The sequence below is a fragment of the Solea senegalensis genome, linkage group LG11, assembly GCF_019176455.1.
Source record: "Solea senegalensis isolate Sse05_10M linkage group LG11, IFAPA_SoseM_1, whole genome shotgun sequence".
Lineage (NCBI taxonomy): Eukaryota > Metazoa > Chordata > Actinopteri > Pleuronectiformes > Soleidae > Solea > Solea senegalensis.
In genome coordinates this window covers 708620-731916 of record NC_058031.1, presented here as the reverse complement: position 1 = coordinate 731916, position 23297 = coordinate 708620, and the positions used below count along the sequence as shown (strand labels likewise).

The window sequence follows — 23297 nt, the reverse complement described above, 5'->3', positions numbered from 1 at the left end:
ACTATACTCCAATATGACTTCATTAATTGGCTTAATGGCCTCGTCCTCCCCGGTGTCGTTTGTCATGTTGATGACTGTGGAACATTAGGCAGATAAAGTCCTGTGTGTTTATTTACAGTGCTGTCATTTCCAGAGATCTTTTAGTGGATTAGTTAAAAGACAGTTTATAATCTTTGGATTAGGACCAAGCAGACGGGGAAACGAGCAGGGACTTGGTTTATAATGTGTGATTTATGTTTCTTATTCTTTTGGCCTTTGAGCAGCATCATTCTAAAAGTCAAAGATTTGACTGCATTGTTTTTTGGTGATGACACAAGTTAGAAAAACAGAAGTGACATTTACTAACAGACTTCGTCATTATCTGCTCGATTTAAAAAGAAACCAGAGCCTCGGAGTTACAGATGAGAGGAGCTTTTTCATGGATTCATTCATGTTTTGTTGCCTTTGCTCTTACTGTGCACACGTCATGTGCAGCACATGTACATACACACACATTTGTCTTTTTAAATATGTCAATAAACATAATGATCAAAAACAACATTGGCTGTGGTGTGTTACGTTTGGGGGGGACGGTAGCGAGTCGTCTTAACTTGAAGGTTGTGGGTTTGATTCCCTGCTCTGCTTTCATTTTGAAAGTTGGAAAACTTAGTCGAACTTGTCAAATAACAACTGTCGTCGCTCTAAGAGAGACATTAACTCCTCAGGAAAATGTTTAGTGATGTTCAGAGCTGAAACAATGAACCCATTATTAATCGATTACTAAATCTTCTTCTTTTTTGCAGCCTGTGGTTGTCGCCCCCTGGTGGTTTTTTGATGTATTGTCACAAGTGGAACCCATGAATCTACGTCCATTATTTTATATACAGGTCTGCTTCCGCCATTCCGTCGCCATAAAATACTTTCTTTTCATACCGTGTACTATTGAGCTGTACCTGGAACTGTGCTGCAAAAGTGCCATGAATCTTACACACTAGTCCTTTACGCCTTGTCTTTTCTAACCCATTTGTGGAAACACTCTGTGACAGAGTGAAGCAGCCCCGAGCTAAAATCCCACATAGCTCCGAGCTCGAAAAACACGGTGAGAGTGTCGAGGTGGTTTGAGGACACCTCGGCCCGATTCTTTTATTATTTTATTTAAATGTTTTTTCTTTTTTTTTACAGAGAGAGAGAGAATGTTAAGAGATGAGTTGTAAGTGTGCCAGCTGTATGAGCTGTGGAAACGCAGCCATCACTGCTGTTAATCATCAAAAATGACTGTGTCACATCTTGTGAATGTTAAAGGTTTGCTTTCATTTCCTCTCGCTCACGTACAAAGAGCTGATATTTTTAGGAAGCGCTCCGACTTTTTCCCCAGTGATCTCGTATAATTAGGTCCAGCCTGTCACACGTGTGTGTGTGTGTGTGTGTGTGTGAAAAAGAGAGAGACTTATTAGAGGAACTTTCAATTTCCCAAATCCTAAACATTGTGTGACATAATAATCTCACCTCAACCACTAACAATGTGTACATTTAAAGCTGCAGTGTGTCATTATTGTTGTTATTCTCTGTTTTATTATTGAATTATGTAACATTATTTGTGTGCCGCAGCGTCCTTCATCTGAAAAAAGCTCTGTCAATAATCCAATTCCAATCCAACTTTATTTATAAAGCACCCGAAACAAAGAGCTGTACGTCAGAGAAAAGAAACCATGTCGAAACACCTGAAACAACAAAATACTGAAATACTAAAAAAAGCAACACAAATAAAAACAGGTAAAGTCAACGTCTCATTGCAGGGTCGAAAGCCAAAGGATAAGCAGCTGGTCGCAGCTGGTCAGCTGACCTCCGAGACCGGGCAGAAGTGTAAGGATGAAGCAGCTCGGAGAGGCGGAGCAAGACCAAAGTAAGGATTTAAAAACAAATAAAACACTTTAAAAAAGAACTCTAGAAAGTGCACGGGTGAGGATAAACTTTACGTGTTACGTGTAATAATACTATCAGACCTGCTTGAGGGAGCGCTTGTGTGTATACAGCAGCAGCACAGGAAGCATTCATCTTCCTGTGTCACCAGGAGACACAAGATTTCTTCCTTCAGGCAACTAAATCAGCACTGTTTGAACACATGACACAAGGGAGGTTTGTTTCCATTCAAAAGTTGCACAGTGCAGTTTGACATCAGGCATCAGTGGAAGGAAAAAAAATCTTTTAACAGGAATCAATCTCAGCAATCTGCCTCGACCGGTTGGGGTGAAAGGAAATGGGGAGTGAAGTAGAGGGAGAGAGAGAGAGAGAGAGAGAGAGACACCAGGAGCAGATGTATAACAGTTGTGCAGGAGACGAGGACGTAGAGAAACAGGGACGACAGAGTTGACGTGAATTCAAAGCTGTTCGACTGGTGATTTTAGTATTTTTGTCATTATGTCATTGACATTATGTGTTTTCTAGCAAATGGGAACATTTGTTTACCACCATCAGTTTGATAGTTTTATAGTAAAAGTGAGACTGTGGACACATGAATGGTGGTTTGTGTGTGTGTGTGTGTGTGTGTGTGTGTGTGTGTGTGTGTGTGTGTGTGTGTGTGTGTGTGTGCGCGTTAGACCTGTACTTGTGGTGGTTGAGACATGGGAATGAATTATACCAGTGACTCGTGCAGCGACAGAAGTGTGTCAATGTGCTTGTGTGTGAGAGAGTCATCGTCACATGATCAGCACTGACACATCTGAGTGTCTCTCTCTGTCTCTCCCCTCCCCTCCCACCGTCCCGCTCCTCTCATGCTCGCTGCGTCTCTTTGCGGGACGCGGGACTCGGCGTCACGTGTTACACAATATTCTTTGCGCATCGTCGTCTGTCACTTTATCCTCACGTAGCTGCTGGGGGAGAAATCTGGCTGTCTTGGTTCTCCCTGTTCCCCTGTCTCCATCTCTTATGCTCCCTGACTCCTCGTCCTCCTTCCATGTGTCTCCCTCATCTTTCCCTCTCTGTCTCCTCCCTCTGCCTCCCTACTGTTAGATTAATAATGGAGAGAGTGCGTGTTCAGCCAGATAAATTAACCATTGGGTGGTGAAAGAGCACTGAGGGAAGGAGTTGGAGGAGAGGAGAGTGGCACGGATGGGAGGGTTATAAAGTGGGATGGGTGGGGCAGGGGAAATGAGGAGGAGTGAACATTTTAACTTGGTATCACACTTGGACACTCTACAGTCTGGCCCTGTCGCCTCCCCTCTGAACCCTGTGCTCCTGATCTGCTTACACATCAATTCATACTGTTGCTCTGGCCTTGAGGGGAAGTCAGAAGGTCACACACACACACACATGACCAGCTGTGCTGCTGCTGCACACGCACACGCGTGTTTGCATCAAAATGACAGTTAGGGATGTTAATGTTGTATCAGGCCTGCAGTGTCTGAGCTGAGTGCCCTTGAACTGATAAAAGCCTTCAGCCTCAGATCTAGTAGACATCAGGCAAACGCTGCTAAACACTCTGCCTAATGCATAGACAATAGATTTAAGGGTGTGTGTGTGAGTGTGTGTGTGTGAGTGTGTGTGTGAGTGTGTGTGTGTGTGTGTGTGCGCCAGTGCACGCTCATAGTATTGAAAGGTGGAGCGAATAGAGCAGCGCACCTGATTCATCACCCATGATGTAAACCGTGAGATGAGAAGATGGACGGTCTAGAGAGGCCTCTTTTTTCTTTTCTTTTAAAGACGCATCTCTCTGACCAGTGACCAGTGTTTATCACCTGAGTCCGCCCCAAAATGTCCGCCCATTTTTCCAGAATAACTTTCACAACCCGTTCAGTGGTATTTCAGTTCAGTGACTGAAAGAACAGAATGTTTCAGGAAGTCTTCCCTGGATTTCACTCGTCGATCATCGATTGAAGGTCGGCTGAAAAACCCTTAGACTCACGCGAAACACGGCTTTTAGAACGTGTACAGCAAAGTTAAATGTTTGACTTTTAAACGACAATAAATGTGTCGCGTAAGTAGACGTACTAGTTTCAAAGCATTTCAAGTCTTAACGGTTTAATGATTGTAACTGCACAAGTCTTTCAAATGCTTCAAGTACTGAACTCATTTTTTTAATTAACTCTTGATTGTAGTGATAAATTCTTAGTGTCACGTATAAAACAACGCCGCGGCACTTTTTGTGCGGCCGTGCTATGACGACTCCATCCATGTTGAGGAGGAAATGGAAAGGGAGTCGAGCCGTGCCGAGCTACAACTGTACCACAAATGGAAAAGTGCTAAAAAGAGTCACCAGCGAGAGCAGATTTTGATGAAGTAAAACTCACAAAAGTCTATTTGACTCGTCAAAACCTGCAGCGCTGTCAGGGGATGGCGTGCACATCTTTTCGAGGAGATGTGTTCCAAAAAAAACCCCGTTTTTTTTTTGAGGGTGGGTGGTCCAGTCCACCCCCCATCCTGTCAGTAAAAGTGAGTTGTCTGCGGACGTCAAGGTTTGCCTCTCAGTGCCGTGTCGGCCGGGGACACTCCTGAAGAACGAGTGGCACCAGTGCTGGTTTCAATCTTTTAAAGAGTTCTCGACACACTTTTAAATCCACAGACATTGAGCAGTATGTCCCAGCACCTTGACAGACTGAATATATCTGATTCTTAAAATACCCTGGGTGCTTTTCATGAGTCGGCAGTTTAGGGGGAAACTTAACTTACAGCAGTCGTGTCCCAAACTTTACATACTGTATATACTGCTACACACACACACACACATTTTAACAGAGAGAAGGGAAAAAAAACACAACAATAGTTGTAAGTTGCAATCCCCTTAAGTTTACCCTTAAAGTGGAAGTCTTTAAAAAAAAGTCTGGTTTTTCTCTACGGAGCTCCCCCTACTGTTTCTGGGAACATATTACGACACCACCGTAAACATCCATCCATTGTCTACGGTTTTATCCTCACCCCCTTTCCCTCTCCTCACCCCCTTTCCCTCTCCTCACCATTTATATTTGCTGGTCGGCATCTGTTTGGCATGCTTCTGCTTTCTGCTACCACCATTGATAAAAGCACTCGTTCCGATGTTTACTCGTGTGTCTCGCTCGGTGAGAAAGTCGTTTCCACTGAAAACGGTCTTCTCTGCTTCTGTTTTGCCAGCTCTGCTATCGCTGCCTCGATCTTACAGCCGAGACTTTGCTAGACCTCCTGATTCTGAGGTCTCTGGTTCGACGGTTCTGACCTTGAAACAAACAGACAGTAGGGGGCAGTGGAGACAACAAAGCCATTTAACACCACAATGACTCCGACTGAGAAGCTACAAATCTGGATGGAAACTTTAAGCGTTGACCTTTGAGTGAAATGGTCGTTCTACACTTGCTTTGAGTGTGTTTTTATAGGAGTGTTCCACCTCTGCTGTGGATGTGAACAACATCGTTGCTCGCCAAAAATGACTTTGGTCTGCGACGCCTTCTTACGTTCAACGACGTAGGACCCAAAATACAGCCACACGCCAATGTTTGAGAACCTTTGGTGTGGTTATTCCGCTTGAGTCAACAACATTAACATCAATCTTATTTCGAAGTGGATCTAAGGCCAATCTGTGCTCACAGCTCCCTCTGCTGGAGCACACGGTAGTTTCTTCTTTAGACAGTCTGATGGGCCTCTGGGCTGTTTTTGACACAGGGGTGGAAACTTTGCGACAGAATGACATTCCTACTGTCCACGGTGAAAATGACGTCTGTTTCTGTCACAACACAACTCAACACTTTCGGTGCCAGTTTTCAAAGTAAAGGCACTCTCGAGTTTCTGTTACCTGGATTTTTTTTGACAAGGCTTTTGGGATACATTTGCAGAACCAGCTGCTTCATACTGAAGAGTCCTGGCATTACACTGAGCGCCCAGGCATATTTAAAGCTATATTATTTATGGCAATTCTTTTACCCTATGCAGCAGACACACTCCCTGTTGCAGCACAGCAGCTACGGTAGCGCTTTTAGTCCACGTCAACAGATCTTTCTGAACGTAAACCAAAATAAATGACGGGGATTGTAATGTGCTGAGAACAATATTGTATGTTTTAGGTTGTTTTAATATTTTAGCAGCCTGCAGTTTCAGTTTCCAGAAGCCAACCTTCTTGTAATTTCATCGAGTCAATACCGTGTGAGCACCGTCTAAGTACTGCCGCGGCAGATGACGGTAAAAAGCAGCGTCAGTGTATGGAGTTTCAGACTCAAGCAGGGGCTCAGTGCCGCTCTGCACTTAAATATTTGATGGAACATGTAAGAGTGAAGCGCACGTGCAATCACAAGATCGCCTTTGATTCAAAATCCAATGTGTGACATCCACTCGTGAAGGAGACGCACCTGATGAACACCTGGGAGTGCAGCCCTGTATGTGATTTTATTGTGGAAGGGATGTTTTTGTGTGTGTGGCATGGTAAATGTAAAGTTCTGTGTGATGAATGGGACGACCTGTGGAAGTAGCTTCATATCATGTGTGAATGTGTTTGCTCGGTGTGGACGGAAAAAATAATAATGAAGAAATAACTGCTACTTTGGACACAAACTCAGAGCACTCTTGTCTTTGCAGCAAGAAGCCCATGGGAACAAGGTCCTTTCTGCATTAGTGCCGTCAATCTTCAGTCTGTTTGAACTTAATATCATGTGGTTGTTCTACGTTCTGTCCACTGGGCCATGCATGAGACACCGGCGGCCTGGAGGGGCCTCTCGACGGCGTTAATATAATTAGCCACGCTGTCTGTGGTGATGGAGAGCGCTGACTCAGGACTCGCGCTCTACTCTCTCGAGTGTGTCATCGATGCATCTGGCCTCCAGTGGCAACTCTGTCGCTAATGGTCGCGCGACTAAGCGCTCTTGAAAGAAGTCTTTGAAACTGGACCCCTGCGAGATGTTCATCGGTCTCATGTCTTTGCAAATAAAGTGTACAAGTTTATCCGTAAGAGCATTCTGACGAGCAGCTGTAAAGCTGATTCTTGCCTGCGCGGACTTAATCTCCGCTGTTTGCCGGGGTGCGGTGTTGGCAGGTGTCCCCTCCCCATATGTTCCTCGTTGTCGAGCGATGTCTTTATTTGTAATTTTTCAGTTTGGAGACACACGGTCAGGAGTGGTGACCTCTGTCAGCCACGTCTGACAACGTGAGATTGTTGTAATTCAGAAAACGTTCTTGTTCTGCGAGGATAGGCAGAGCAAAGAGGGCGGGGCTTGAGTCGCCATGTTTTAACACGTGTATTAAAAAATAATAACTACAGCATTCAATAATTATGTTATTATTTTTTTTAATATTCAAATTATATTCGACTCACGAAATTGGTTCTGAGAGCCGCACGCGTGTGCGTGCGTGCGTGCGTGCGTGCGTGCGTGCGTGTGTGTGTGTGTGTACAAAAACATGTAATATGAGGATTAGGTCAGTTGGACACTCTAAATTGACCGTAGGTGTGAGTGTTTGTCTCTATGTGGTCTGTGATGGGCTGGTGAACTGGCCAGGGTGTGACCCCGCCTTTCAACCTATGTCAGCTGGGATTAGCACCAGAAACCCTGCAACCTTCATGTGGAGGATAAAGCAGTAGAAGGTGAGTGAGTGAGTGAGTGAGTGAAATGGTGACATCCTCAAAGGATGGAATTCTAACTCCAGGGGGCTTTCCTTCTTGGTTGGAACACATTACTAATGTAGCTTCCTCTAAAATGTCAAAGTCAAATATGTACTGTATTGTATTTACATTGATATTTACAGAATCAGCCGGATCGTCTTACCTGATTTTTGTACTCCCGTAGCAGCCTCTGCATTAAAACCACTCTTTCACTGCGGTGAGCTCAATGGTGATTGGACAAATGGAAAGGACAGGAAATCTCTTTTATTGTCATTATACAACCGAAACTGCACAACGAAATGTTGAGGTCAGATGGAGAGGCGATCAGAGCCGACCGAATGGTGGTAACATTCCAACATGTTTAATGGTGGGAGGAAACCAGAGAGCCCAGAGCTTCTGTCACTTCCACAGAAGCTCATCTTCTCGTTGGGCTTCTGCATGATGATTGGAGAAACTGTCTGAAAGGTGGAGCCAGTTTTTGATTGACAGTGTTGCAGAAACATACGCGACAGCGACAGCGGAGCCATTCCCGCCTCAGTCCTGTGTGGAATTTGCGAGGGAATCTGCAGACGAACAGCTTGTCGTTGTGTGTTATTTGCTCTGTGATAACCTTTCACTTTTACATAATGATCACGTTTCTTTGATCTGGTTATTCGTTTGCCAAATTCATGTAAGAATTTACGTATAAATAACTGGGTACGATCTCTACAGTTTCCAGATGTGTCCAGAGGTGTGTGTGTGTGTGTGTTTGCAGAAATAATAAAACAGATTAGTGCTCATCTACAAAGACAGTGTGTCTATTTTTTAATGTGTGTGCCTCTGGGAGAGGGTGCGGAACAGTTAAAGATAAGAGAAGGGAAAGATAAAATCAGCCACAAAGCTTTTCATCACGATGTGTGTGTCCCAGTGTATGTGTGTGTGTGTGTGTGCGCACACATCTGCATGAATGGACGAGCCTGTGGTCCATCTCCCTGCAGTGTACAGGATATCTATTAATAAGTTCATCTGATTCATCTATAAATACATTTATCTTCTTTCTCCTTACACTGGCTCGCTGCTTAATAAGCTGTGACAGTCGCCGGTTGGGTATAGCAGCCGTGTGTGTGTGTGTGTGTGTGCGCATGTGCGCGTGTGTGGATGTGGAACACGTGTGTGCGTTGGTTGTGTTGGGAGCTGCGCTGAACGTAGGTCTCTTTGTTCTTCAGCATTAGAGTGCACTAGCTTTCACCGTAGCGAGCGGTGCCTCGGGCCTCTGCTTGGTTGGTTTGAGTTGAGCAGGAGAGGAAGGTTCTGCCGCTTCACTGACCACGAGGGTCCGACGCTGGCTGTTTGTCGTGCTGTCCTCAGCGCCGCAGACCAGCCACGAAATTCCCCCAAGTTTGGTCCCAAACCTCCTCCAGTGCTTGTGTAAGGCCTTGTTTTAGACTGCAGTCCAGATCAAATTGGATTTTTAAGCATAATCCAGATTGTATCTAGCTTGATTTATTTTTGGCGGTCAAAATGGAACAGCTAAAAAACACATAAGATCCAATTTTTCAATGTTTGGAATGCGATTGTGATTGGATTTTTACAGATCCACTTCAGTCTGAAGGTGTTGGTCATTCGTGACTCGTGCGTCTCGCTCGGTCAGACAGTCATTTCCACCGAAAACGGTCTTCTCTGCTTCTGTTTTGCCAGCTCTACTATCGCTGCCTCCATCTTATAGCCGAGACTTCGTAAGACCTCCTGATTCTGAGATCTCTGGGTCGACGGTTCTGACCTTGAAAGGCTGGTTTCCCACAAACAGACAGTAGGGGGCAGTGGAGGCGGCCTCCAATCTCCTCGCAACAACAGCACCAGAATGACTCTGACGCTGTAAAATGAGGGTAGAGATCCTGCATCGTTCTGCTTTAACTGCCCACTGAGAAGCTACAAATCTGGATGTAAACGCTGTGATTAACGACGGTACCTTTGAGAAATGGTCATTCTACGCTCACATTGAGTGTGTTCTATAGCAGTGTTCCACCTCTGCTGTCCTCTCCTCTTTGGTGATCCAGTAAAATGTTGGATGTGAACAGCATCGGTCCTTTGGGCTGTGATGCCTCCCCCAAGAACTGTGGTGTAGGACCCAAAATACAGCCACACACCAATGAATCTGATGATGGACCAGGAGGGCGTTCAAAGTGGATCTAAGTGTGATGTGTCGCCAACAACAACAATGATGTAGATCCAGAGAGACAGAAGTTAATTGGAGGTGTGTTAAACGACCGACACAGTGGAAGACAAGAGTTTAAAAAACCTGCATAAAAGCATTGGGGGACAACAACAGACCATGGGTAGACGAGGAGATTTGTGCCTGGTAGCTATGTGGGGGGTATTTGTCTGATCAGAAGTCATTAAAAGGGACATACTGAAATAAATCCATATCATATCACGTGGGTTAGAGGAGCGGGAGTTTTTGCATGTCAATTCACAGAATTCACTCTCCTTCCAAACCGTGTGGGTCTGGAAAGTCTGAGGTTGAGTCGGGAGTCTCATTCACTGTGTGAGTGTTCAGAGCAGCAATGGAAAAGCTTTCATTAAAGGTCACGCGTATAACATTTAGGAGGGATTATTGGCAGGATTTTATATTTACAACCATACGTGTGTTTGCACCATGGTGTTATCACTTTAAATCTAAAAGTTGTTTGCTTTTTCGTAGACTCAGAAGAAGCATTTGTTGCTTTACGTGAGCGTCTACAACAGCATGAACAAACAAAGCCAGATTTGTTGATCTTTTTGAAGCCAAAGCTCGAGGAAGGACATTTGATGCCACCGTCACTTTTTAGGACTGAGTGATAGTTATCGTCGAGTGCAGCATATGTAGTCATTCCACTGGAGGGGATTTCTCCTTCTGGATTTACTTGCATGACCTCAAGCAAGTGTCCATGTTACCATGGTTACCGCCTTCTTCTTCGTTGTCTCCCCTGACCTAAACATGAGCGTACCACAGCGAACACCACAAAGGTTTGTGCTGCGTACGGCGGCGTGCAGGGACTCAAAGTGATGTGCTCACGTCCACGAAAGCTACATCACGTGGACAACGAGTGGATAATCTTACACACTGGACCTTTAATTTGGTGTGTTAAAATGTGTTTGTCAATCAAACGCAGGTTAAAGAGTGTAGATGTACCAAGTGGGACACGCGGTGGAGCAGTGGTTAGCGCTGTTGCCTTGCAGTTAAAGGGGACATTGTGATGTGTGATGTCAGTGTTTGGTAAGGTCAGAGGTCAGATGTGACTTGTGTTAAAGGGTTAAGTTAATTAAGACGATATAGGTGGTGTGTGTGTGTGTGTGTGTGTGTGTGGCTTTGTGAGGACATTTTGGGGACGTGAGGGTCCTCACTACGGATGCTGCGCAAACATGTGTGTGCGTGTGTGTCGTCATCACACAGCCGAGTAGGATGGGATGGTGGGTGTGGGGTTTGTGTGACGTACACAGCTTCTCTCCTCCTCCTCCTCTGATTCCTCTCGCGGATGCTGCGACCGAGCGCGCGGGCTCTCGCAGCGGCTCAACTCCTCCTCCTCCTCCTCCTCCTCCTCTTCTTCCTCCTCTTCCTCCTCCAAAGATGTCGCATGAGCGTCTTCTCTCTCTCCGCGGCGTTTCTTTTTCTTTTCCTCCCAGTGCCATTAACATAACAGTTGAGCGAATTGGGCCAAATTAGCAGTCGCGGGCATCCATCCCTCATCCAGACGCCGCCTCCTCCTCCTCCTCCTCCTCCTCCTCACAACAGAGGTGTTTAAACCCTCAACCCGGCGCATCCTCCCTCTCTCCCTCTCTCTCTCTCTCTCTCTCTCTCTCTCTCTCTCTCCACCGCCGCAGAACTCCGCCGACCAGCTGTCAGGTGACCGCGCGGAGCGGAATATTCATCAGCGCCGTCGTCGTCGTCTTTCATCCCTCCTTCACTCCTTCGGACTCCAGGCGACCGGAGCTGCCGCAGCGCCGGCTCTGTCTCTCTCTCTCTCTTTCTCTCTGTCTCTCTGTCTCTCTCTCTCTCGCTCTCTCTCTCCCCCCTCCTCTCCCCCCCGGTGCTCTGTCCTCTCATCCGGTGGTTCGGGACATTATTCTCCGCTCCACGCACACGCCAGATTAACGGGGATTCTGCCTCCCCGCCCCGCGAGCTGATGCTGATGTCCTTGAGCTCGGCCTGCACGGTGAGTCGGTGAGTCCGTGCGTGCGCGCGCGCGCGCGTGTCTCCTCGTTGTTTCTTGTAACAATTATCATGACGATGTGATGATGATGAATGTGTCAGAGAGAATGTTTGTGACAGCGGGCCTGGTGTTGACCTGACTCTGCTGTGATAATACAGGACGACATACCATAATACTCTGGCAAACAGCGTTATGACATTATGAGTATGTGTGGATGTGCGCGCGCGCGCGCGTGTGCGCGTGGGCAAAGCTAACGATACACGTCCATCCTTTGATCCTGTGTCTCTGTGTTTGATGAGACAACCGCAACGTGATCACGGAGCAGCAGCGCGCGCCGCTTTCCCTGCATGCGCTCCCACTCTCCGTGTTTCCCGGGCCCCGCGGCGGCTCGAGGGGGCTGCACTGATCAGCTGCGTGGTTTTTGTCGCACCTGCAGCGCTCAGCTGCTGCTGGGGTGACGGTGCGATCCGGCGATGATCCGCCGGCCGGCAGCACCGTCACACAGGCTGCGTTCGAGCGGGCCAGAGCTGAGCGCAGGCGCCGGGCCAGGCCGGTAACCTTGCGGAGGGACATAGGGTAAGCGAGTGGCGCACCATAGGCTTCTCTCTCTCTCTCTCTCACTCTCTCTCTCTCTCTCTCGCGCTCTCTGTCTCCCTCCCTCCCTGTCTCTCTCTCTCTCTCGTGGGCCTGTGGACAGTGAAGCCTGTCACTCATAACATGTAGGCTCTGTGTGGAGGATGAAGAGAGAGAGGGATGAAGCTTACGCACGTCTGAAGGTGACCAGGAAAGGTCGTTTTGTGTGGGCAACACTGTTGCACGAGGCCATTCCTGCACACAAGCGCACACTCTTACCGGTCTATGTGTGTGTGTTCTTGTATGGGTATATTTGTGAGGACCCACAAAAAAACACCTATAAACCATAGGGAGTGAGGACATTTTGAGGAGAGTGAGGACATTTTGGCTGGTCCTCCTGCTCTGTTGCAGGATTAAGACTTGGATGAGTGTCCTCACTACACATGCTGTGCAAACATGTGTGTGTGTTGGACCTTTTCCCTGGTACAAGCACTGATTTTCCAGGACCAGTCATCATCATGCATGTGGAATAAATCCTGGTCCTAATGAGGCAGAATCTAATTTCTGAGATTTCTGGTTCAAGTTGTTCGTTCGGTTAAAGTTAAAGTAAAGGTTCAAGTGTTATCTAGTTTTGGTAAAAGCTGCACAATACACCTGAGTGTTTGTGTGTGTGTGTGTGTGTGAGAGAGTGTTTGTTACCCCTTTAGGACCTTTTTTATGGACCAGTAGTCCTCATGGAGACCAAAACCTGGTCCTAATGAGGCAGAACAGCTTTGCATCAAAGCTGTACAGGAAGTCAGTGCAGGGTGCAAAGAAGAGGTGGATAACTCATGTGGGACACTTAATTGGGTCTTTCTCTCTGTCAAACTTTCGGCATCATCCTCTTCCTCCTGCTTTATAGCACTCGACGGTAATGCAGATATGTGTGCCCTGTTGGGTCGGCCCACCTTTTAATGGCTCAGCCACTGACTGTGTCGAATTCTAAGTGTGCTATTCCCACTGGGCGTTACAGAAGTGTGTGTCTGGCGCCCAGCCAGTGGCGGCGGCAGCAGCAGCCCAGATACAAGTGCCCCCCGCCAGAGGTGACCCTTCAGCTGCCTGTTGGAAAGTAAGACTGCAGCCGTACAGGTGAACTGCAGGCTCCTGGCTGCTGTAGACCAGGAGATGATAACCCTGACAAATCAGCCCGCAAAAAAATAAAACCTTAATGGAAACAAAATCAAGAGTTTTTGCGCTTGATGGAGGTGGAAAATCTGGGGAATCGTAAATGCAAATAAGTGCAAACGGAAACAGATTCAGTGAATAAAACATGACGTTTAGAAATCACGTGTCTGTCGTAGCTTTTTCCATGGTACAGTTCTAGCACAGCTCGGCTCGGCACTACTCAGTTGCTCTTCCATCAGTGATCGTACCTGAGCCGATTCTAAAATGTGATGTCACATTTAGATGTCACTCGAGAGGCCGAGTAGAACAGTTTAATGGAAAAGAGCCATTTGAGATGTGTTCATGAAATACTCAAACACACATGAAGTGTAACTAACTAGATGCTGCTGCTGCTGCCACCTTGTGGTCACGGATGTGAGGTCATAGTGGAGAAAAAGTTGTTCTTATAAATACAATCACTGAATCGCGTCATTAGCTGAGTTTTTATTTGAACAGATTTTTTTTATTTGGTTAAAATTTAAATTTGAATAGATACCTGGTTATAATAGGGCTGTCACTTTTTCCCCAAAAAAATCCAGTTAGTTTGAAGGTAGAAACCAAAAAAATATTCATTCAATTTCAGAAAACTTAATTATTCAAATATTGAAATAGTTGACGATTAATTAAGTAATCGATTACTAATGGAGTAATGGTTTCTACCCCACGTGCGGTTTTGCTTTACTGTCTTATTTTTCTCATGGACAAAGAGGGCATTCAAAGTGGTTCTAAAGCCCAGCTGTGCTCACAGCCCCCTCTGCTGGACCGAGTGGTAATTACCTTGGATGGTCTGTTGCAAATCTAGGCTGTAGATTTGAAATGGAACAGGTTTTTACCTCCCAAATTTCAAACTGAAAAACAAATTTGTTTTTGAAGTTTGTGAAAAGTGCCCTAAATAGACAAGGGTCATTAAAGTGCTTAAATTGTGTGCAAGAAAAAAGTTAAGTTGGTATTTAGGGAAATCTCTCGTTTCTAATGGTACGACGCCCCCTGCTGTTTCATGCCCTGCATTGCCTGATGTACATAGAGAGTAATAATTACTAGCGGTGTTGTGGACACTGTCCTCTGTCCCTCTCTCTGCCATTGACTGTGTGAAATTCTGTGCAGAACATTGAGCGAGTAACGCTAAGCAAGAGAGACGTGATGCCTGGGAAATGAAATTTCCTTCAAAGATCTCTGTCTCACCAAAGGAAACTTACAAAGACTGACTGTCCAAGATCCCATGGACAATCACTCATCCAGATGCAGAGCGTGCTGCAAAGTTGGACGCCATGGACTCTTACAAGATGTCCTTCCATCTTAAGCTGTGTCAGCACATTCATTTGAGGGAATTGGTCCTGGAAAGTCCTTGAATTTGATGTCAACCAAGGTGTGGGGAGCCTGGGGGGGGGACACATGTAGTAAGACCATTATGTCCTTGCACTGATAGCAACACAAACCTGAGCACATGCTCCTGCTGTCACATGTGCTCAGGTTTGTGTGTGTGTGTGTGTGTAGCCTGGCTTGCCCCATTCAGCACACACACACACACGCACACACACACACACGCACACACACACACACACACACACACACACACACACACACACACACACATGCTCTGCTCAAGCTTCTTGTCACTGTGATAAAGAGAAAATACCTCCAGGAAAAGAGTGAAAGAGAGTGGCCACTTTCTTTTCTCTTCTTCTTCTTCTTTTCGGGGACGGTGCGTTCAGGAGCAGCGCTAACATTCAGGCTAAATGGGCGGAGCGCTGAGGGTTGTGGTGACCTTTTGTCTGACCCTTTTCATGTTCAAACACATTTGCAGGCAGGACGGCCCACCCTCTCACCCCTCTCACCGATCTTCTTCACCCTCTCATTTGACACATTTGTTTACTGTATGTACAGTAAGTGATGCCTCGCTCGGGGCATGAGGCTTGGTGTCTTTGTGCGTTTCCCCCGTACATCCGTGATGTTTGTTTGCGTCCTGTGGCCTAAGTGGACTCTTGTTTGTGAGAGTGTGTGGAAGAGTTAGGAACGCGTAACTAACTGAGTAACAAAGTGTTTCTCCTTCGTTTTTGTCTTCTTCTTCTTGAGTTTATGTAATGCAGGCTCACATGGACACACATATACATACACATGTGCAGCAGCAGCAGCAGCAGCAGCAGCAGCAGCAGTGTTGTCCTCGTCAAAGCGCTGCACTCAACAGAGAGACACGGTCAGAGTTAGTTGCGGGTTTTTCTCGCGTGAGCGTTATAAAATCAGACAGAATCAGTGAGTAAGGGACTGGGCGGCGGAAGAAAGCGCTCGATCGGGGGAGTAAATAAATGATTGCAGTAGAAGGAAGCAGAGAACAACCGAATGTCAGGAGAGGAGGAAAGGAAGGTAAAAAGAAAAAAACAAGTAATGAGACACTTTAAGACAAGAGGAAGTAAATAAAGGACTGAGGTCGAATGATTAATCATTTTAGGCAATTCATTTGCTCCGATTGGGCCTCCACCTGGTCTACACGGAGGCTTTAATTATTTAAAGGGCACTTTTTGCAGAAAATGTGTGTCTACAACTGTGGTTTTGTTCGCGATCTCAATGATTATGTGTTTATGATAATTATCTGCGCCGATAAAACAAAACAAAAGCAAAAACTCAAGCACATGAGAGGCACATGGAGGCTATGAAGTGCATTCTTGATGCATTTAATTACTTCTGCAAACATGTTGGTTTAATTTAGAGATTATCTGAAGCATTATTTCTATTCATATATAATTATATTATTATTATTATTATTATTATTATTATTACAACAACAACATTGTTTCCTATTCTAAATCCATATTTTAAATGTCAGGTGAGAAGTTCCTAGGTCCTGTTCTTCTACTATATTTTGTGTTACAATTAAAGAAGTGATGAACAACGTCATCTTCTCAGCCCCCCTCACCCTGGTGGTTCTCAGCCCCCCTAAGCTAAGATTGGTAAAAACTGTGCATTTGCTGAGGGACCCCCCCAAAAAATCTCTTGCGACCCATTTGTGGGGCCCCGACCCAAAACGTTAAAATCTTCAGGCTTTACAAAGTGTGTTGTTGAGTCAGAGTTATGATTAATTCTATGTGTCACTGAAAAAACTACAACAACAAAATGGTAGTAATGCAAATTTTACACATTTTTTTATTTGATTTTAAAATATTTGAGTAGTTTTTTGGTCAGGTGTGTTTATATAGTTGGTGAAAATGGACAAAGAAATAATTTCATCAGATTTAACTTTATACAGACTCACTTTATATTGCACATTCTTACAGCCTATGTTTTAGGGGTCTGAGGGTTAAATATTGCCATAAATGTTGTAGTTGCATATTTTGTTGGAATATCATGACATTGACTGACATCTTTTTCTTCAGTAAAGTGGTGGTCGGGTGTTTTCAGGGCTGCTTTTTTCACGCTTCACACTATTGTTATTCACCATCAGCCCGACTTTATACTGTAGATATGAAGAGATGGAGAGTGAGGGGAAGCTTCAAAGGGCGAATGGGGAGACTGAGTCATAGACTGACACTCAGTCAGGATACAGGCAGCGCGGAGAGGAAACTAGGGAGGGAAAGGATGCAAGAGGGAGCAGAGAGGAGAGGAGGGAGGAGAAAGGGAATTAATGATGAGCTCCACTTCTGTTTTTCTAATGCTCATCCTCATGTAAAACACCCAGAAAGGGAAATCTGAATATGTTGTGTCATGTGTGTCTCTCTGTGTGTGTGTGAAAGTGTTTAGTTACAGTTGGTGCTAATTGCTCACGTGGGACGAGGCTTCCTCTCTGTGGCGGTTCCACCGGGTCATAGAGAACATACTGTACCGAGCGCTCGCTGTGTGTCCGATTTGTGTGCTTTGTGCGGAAGATTATTAGGGCCACATGTAAAGGAACGTTTTTGAAAGACAAAAAAAATTTGAATAAAACAGAGATTCCAAGTCAGAATTCCAAGAAAAAGTCAGATTTTTTTAATTCTGAGAAAAAGTCAGATTTTTTTAATTCTGAGAAAAAAGTCTTATTTTTGTAATTCTGAGAAAAAAGTCTGAATTTTAGAATTCTGAGAAAAAAAGTCTGAATTTTAGAATTCTGAGAAAAAAATCTGATTTTATTTGTTCTGGAAAAAAAGTCTGATTTTAATAATTCTGAGGAAAAAAAGTCAGAATTTACTAATACTGAGAACAAAAAGAATAAAGAATGCGAGTGAATCTGACAGGGACAGTTTACTTCAGAGCACCTTAATTTGTTGTTTATAATATTTATATTTGCGCCAGTGTATCGATCATCGTAGGGCGACGATCACCATGTTTGACCCATGTGTAATGTTTGTACCAATTTTCAGGTAAAACAAGAACATAATGATGAAAGTAAAACAGTCAAATATTAAAATGTTCTCATCCTGAAGTGAAGGCCAGAGAGAAGAGCTCTTTAAAACTGTCTTTTGAAGGTCGTGGATTTTTATCCCGCTGTACTTTTCACATGTTTATTTCCCTCAGAGATGATCTGATGTCATGACAGTGAAATCAATAGAGCGGAGTGATAACGTTTTTATCTCCTCTCTCTGCTCTCGCTCTCAGGTCCTGGTGGCGCAGCAGCAGTAGCTACCTCTGAACTGGATCCGCTCGCCGCCTCTGATTCATCAGCCGCCTTTGCCTCGCTCGCCCCTCTCTCCACCCGTCCGTCGTCCCCCGCCGTCCTCGTCTGTGAGTCTGTCAGCCTGTCCGTCCGTCCATGGACTGGCCGTGACCCTGGAGGGAGGGGGACAGAAACGAAGAAAGAGTGGAGTCGAAGCAGAGGGGACGGAGGAAAGGGAAGCTGGATTCATTCGGACGCAGCGCTCCTGAGGTGCACCTGCTCGCTGTCCTTCATCCCCCTCACCCTCCTCCTCCTCCTGGCATGGAGAATTAAAGGAGCAGTGGGAGGCTCGGCCCAGACAAAAACAGAGGAACGGCGCTCCGTCATTTCTTTGAAGAATATTAAAGAAAGGTTAATTACACATTTTATTTCTGACTGTTGAGCACATGAACATCCCCCAACCAACCAAACCAAAGTGGAACTGATTTGAGGACAGACTACGGAGAGAGAGGAGGACCAAAACTAAGTGGACACCCTCACTGACATGTCAACCACGGCCACCATGGGCGAAATGGCAAACAGCGCTGTGGAGTTTTATCCCAAAGGGACTCGGAGTGGGAGCAGAGGAGGAGGACGGGCGGACGGCGCCGCGGGAGAATTCGCGGTCACGGTGAAGGAGCTCAGGGAGCTGATGGAGCTCAGGGGGACCGACGCCCTGCAGAAGATCCAGGACAGCTACGGAGACACAGAGGGACTCTGCCAGAGACTACAGTCCAGCGTCACTGATGGTGAGCAGAGCAGGCGTGGACCCCATGAATGTGTGAATGGGTTAAAGAGATAGAGGGGAGGATGGATGAATGGGTGAGAGCTTGCTGGTTGGAAGGATGGATTTATAGAGTGAGATTAGCAGACTGGAGCTGCACCGTGCCGTCAGATGAATCGCATTGCGATTATTTTGACAGATATATGTATATCGCAGTTGTGATGTGAATGATTATTTTATTTTATTATGTTACATTTACAGTTAATTGGAGGTGGGAATTGCCAGAGACTTCACAATATGATATTATCACGATATTTCATATGTTGCGATATAGTCACACACCAGCTCTAGTGAGAGTTAGCACTTGGCGCCATCTAGTGGACTGAAACGTCAATTCATTATTATTTTTTTGACGCTAATCCACAAATGTTTATTTGTAACATATGTTACATACATACTTTATTAATTTGACAAATTTAAAACAGAACAAACAATAACATGAATGTTTGCAGCCTAAACAAAGCGTCATCCCAAACCTTAACCACAACCCATTAATCCCTTAAGTTAACCTTAACCTAACCACAGAGAGGGGTCATTATCACCCTCTGCAATCCCTCTGTCTGCTGAGGTTGTCCTCACCAGACAGAGACTGAGACATAGTGGATGAGTCAGCAATCTGGAAATGATGGGAAAACACCCAGACGGTCTGTGCCAGTGTGGACGTCCAGAGACAATGACACATGCAAAAAGAGTCGTTTATGGAACTGACTGAACCAGGACTCTCGTGTTCCTCCTTAAAATGCACTTTTCAATCAAGAATCGTCACCTTGACTTTCAGGCATTTCTTCATGTAACTGGTCTGTGTGTAAGAATATGAAGCGGCAGAAACTTTCTAGAAAAAAAGACTTTGAACCGTGATGGGAGGCTTTGAACTTCTGTAGAAGAATGTATTAATAGTAGAAGAAGAAAATCAAAAACTTTGAACTGTGATCGAGAGCTTCCAGCTATGGGGGGCAGCATTGTGCCTGTCAGTGTCCTGACAGAAATGAATTATTATTAGAAGAAGAAGGATTTGAGACTGCGATGGGAGGCTTTGAACTGCTGTATGGGAAGATTTAGTAGAAGAAGCAGAAGAACGGTGGTGGAGAGCAAGGACTGTAAATGAGAGCTTCAAGCTGTGGGGGGCAGCGTTGTGCCTGTATAGTCACAAGGAAATGATAATTATAAGAAGAAGAAGAAGTACTTGAGACTGCGATGGGAGGCTTTGAACCTCTGTACGAGAATTTAGTAGAGAAAGAAGAAGATGAAGAAGAAGAAGAGTGCTTGAAATCAAGAACTTTGAACTGTAATTAGCTTCAAGCTGTGGGGGGCAGCGTTGCACCTCTCAGTGTACAGCCTGCCAAAAAATATTATTATTAGAAGGAGAAGAAGAACCTAACCACAATAGCTAAACTTCGTTAGTAGGACTAGGTTTTGGTCTCCATGAGGACGACTGGTCCTCGTTACAAGGCCAGATTTTAGGGTCCTAAAGAGGACACAAATACAAGCACATACACACACAGTGACACACAAACTAGCAAGTTAATATGATTATGCTGATTAAAGGTTTTGCAGTGATTGTAGGAAAGTGGGCTTCTCTGCATGTAGGTGTGTGTGTGTGCGCGTGTGTGTGCGCGTGTGTGCTGTAACAGGGGTGTGGTACACACTACGCCCACTCCTTCAACTAGTTGGTAACCTAGCAACACAACAGCAGAGAGAAGTTGGCCAGAAAAGTCTGCAAGAGAGAGAGAGAGAGAGAGAGAGAGAGCTGTGTGAGAGAGGGAGAGAGGGAGAGAGGGAGAGAGCTGTGTGAGAGAGGGAGAGAGAGAGCTGTGAGATGGAGATGATGAGGAGGAGAGAGAGAGTTGGTGGGTGTTGAGTTACAGTAAGTCTGTTGTGTTGCTAATTTGACACTGTGAGCTGGTCAGGAATCAGTGCAGCAAGTCCACACACACACACACACACACACACACACACACACACACACACACACACACACACACACACTCACACACACACACACACTCACACAAAACCTTGTACCTGCAGTTGTCCCTACAGCACAGTTGGCACACACACACACACCGCTGACTTTCACAAATGACACACGGTGTCTCGTGGCGTTGTTAAAAACTCAGCGAGATGTTTCTCACCTTGTGCCACTCTAATGTCTTTACTCGTTCTGAGATTAAGATTAAGATTAAGGAGTTTTCTTATATGTAAATATATGAATACATGTGCACACGTAGACACACACACACATGTTCTCGTGCAGCGTTCTCACTGAGGACACATCGTAGACCTAATGCCCTAACACTAACCCTAAAAGCAGGTCTTAACCCCCAAAAGAGCCCTTTAAAGTTGTGAGACAAGAACACATGCAGAGTCCAGTTTTCATGACTTCAGAGGACATTACATTGACTTACATTCATTTCCTGGCGAAACCAACCTAACCATACAACATGTCTTCAGCATAAATGTAATAATTCATGTTACGGGCACTAGATTTTTGTCCCCACAAGGAAGACATGTCCCCATAATGTGCCTGTGTCCCCACAACCCGAGTAATACCTGTATGACACACACCGGGGTAAATGTACATATACATTATTATGGCGTCGATGTTGAAAATCATCTGTAATATGATACACAGAGCAGAGTGGTGGTTAAACCAACACACACACACACACACACACACACACACACACACACACACACACAGCACTGCAGTATGAGACTATTACATCCACACTGAAGAGAGAAAGACAGAGAAAATGATGGGAGTGTGTAAAACAGAGAGTGTGTGTGTGTGTGTCAGTGCGATGATGGGGGGAGGAGGGGGTGGATGGGTGGGTGGGCGAGCGGGCGGTGAGAGGAGGGAAAGCTAGAACAGCTTGCCGCATTGTCAAGGACACATCAAGGGGAGATTGAGAGAGGGAGAAAAAGAGACGAGAGAGGCCCGAGAAGCTGAGGAAGAGGAAGAGGAGGATGGAGGGATGGACGAGTAGATGAGAAAGAGAGGAGGAGGAGGAGCGAGAGAGAGAGAGAGAGAGCGAGGGATGGACTAATGAAAGGGGGGATGCAGCTCACTATGATTACTCAGCATAAGGTCACCTGTTCTCTCGCTCTGTGCCTCGCCTTGGCCCGAACCCTGTTGAGCGTCATATTGCTACACAAACTCTTCAGCAACACTGGGAGCTACACATGACTCGCTGCAGCAAGCGCGCGCACACGCACACACACACACACACACACACACTGACGCACTCCGACAGTCACCGCTCTCGTCCAATCACAGCGCACACGTCGCCGTTCCTCCTCCCCTGACGTCCAATCAGGAAAAAAAATACACATAAAAGAAAACGGAGCTCTGCCTCAGACCCATTACGCCGAGAGAGTGACATCACCTGTTGCTGGGCAGAAACCTGTTAGAGACAGGAAGGGAAGGAAGCCCTGGACCCGCTATCCTGGTCACCATGGAAACTGAATCACTCAGGGGTGAGGTTGAAGGGGGGAGGGAGGATGAGGAGGAGGGGAGGAGGAGGATGAAGTCACAGTTTACATGTTTGATTGAAAATGTTTGACTGGAGGTAAAAGTTTGACTTGAGGAGTGCAGGTGTGTGTGTGTGTGTGTGCGTGTGTGTGTGTGTGTGTGTTTCCCAAATAAATGTTCTCATCATATATTATTCCACATTATTATTCTAATTAGACTCTAATTATTTTGTCATTAAAAGTAGTAGAGCAGGGGCCTCAAACTCAAAATGACCCGGGGGGCCGGTGAACATCTCTGGGTGCTGGTCAGGTCAACAAAAAATAAAATGACCTGTTCAAATTATATGATGTTGAGATTAAAAGTAGATCAAAGTAAAAGTGTTCACATAAAACATGTATTCATGATCCAAAATGAATGTTTATATATTACAAGAACAAATTAGAATCAAAACCTTAATATTATTAATGACAGGAAATGTTGAAAAATGATTTTCTTTGTTATACAGAAAACTTACTCTGGACGTCATTTACTTCATTTAATAATGTGTTAAAATGAAGCCTGACGTGTTCATTATAAGCACGACTGAGGCCCCTGTAGCAGAGACTAGTTTATCTGTCCAAACCTGAGCGAGCCTGAGAGAATCCTGACTGTGAACCTGACACAGGGAGACGAAGCTGAACCTGCACTGACTGCCACGGCGCTTATAGCCTTTATTCACGGTGACGTGTTAGCGCTACGGTATGCTATCATATCGTGAGGTACCCTCTGATTTTGCCCCCCGTCATCCTGGATTTTTGTCACCTGACGGACTGGAGTCAGGAATCGATGCTCTGTTATGGATCACACTCAGACGTGGTTTAAACACCCGTTAAATCCAGTCAAACTCTTGAATGGTGTGGTGTTGTCCACATGTATGAAGGCAGCATTCGTATGTTATCCACACCGATCATCACAAGATTTCTTTT

At 45.5% G+C, this 23297-nt stretch overlaps 1 protein-coding gene across 9 annotated transcripts in view; it reads left to right on the top strand.

The window, feature by feature from the left end:
- Positions 1 to 768: 768 nt before the first annotated feature.
- Positions 769 to 23297, top strand: part of atp2b3b (ATPase plasma membrane Ca2+ transporting 3b) — a 61948-nt gene continuing 39419 nt past the window's right edge. For 5 of the 9 annotated variants that reach the window (XM_044037739.1, XM_044037734.1, XM_044037743.1 and 2 more), the window contains exons 1-2: positions 11126 to 11703; positions 18040 to 18825. In XM_044037739.1, coding sequence (XP_043893674.1) covers positions 18582 to 18825 — 244 coding nt within the window. In that variant the 5' untranslated portion in view covers positions 11126 to 11703; positions 18040 to 18581. Of the gene's footprint in view, positions 867 to 1591; positions 1883 to 11125; positions 11712 to 12043; positions 12277 to 18039; positions 18826 to 23297 lie in introns of those variants that run through there. The other 4 variants (XM_044037736.1, XM_044037735.1, XM_044037737.1 and 1 more) reach the window with 4 other exon arrangements.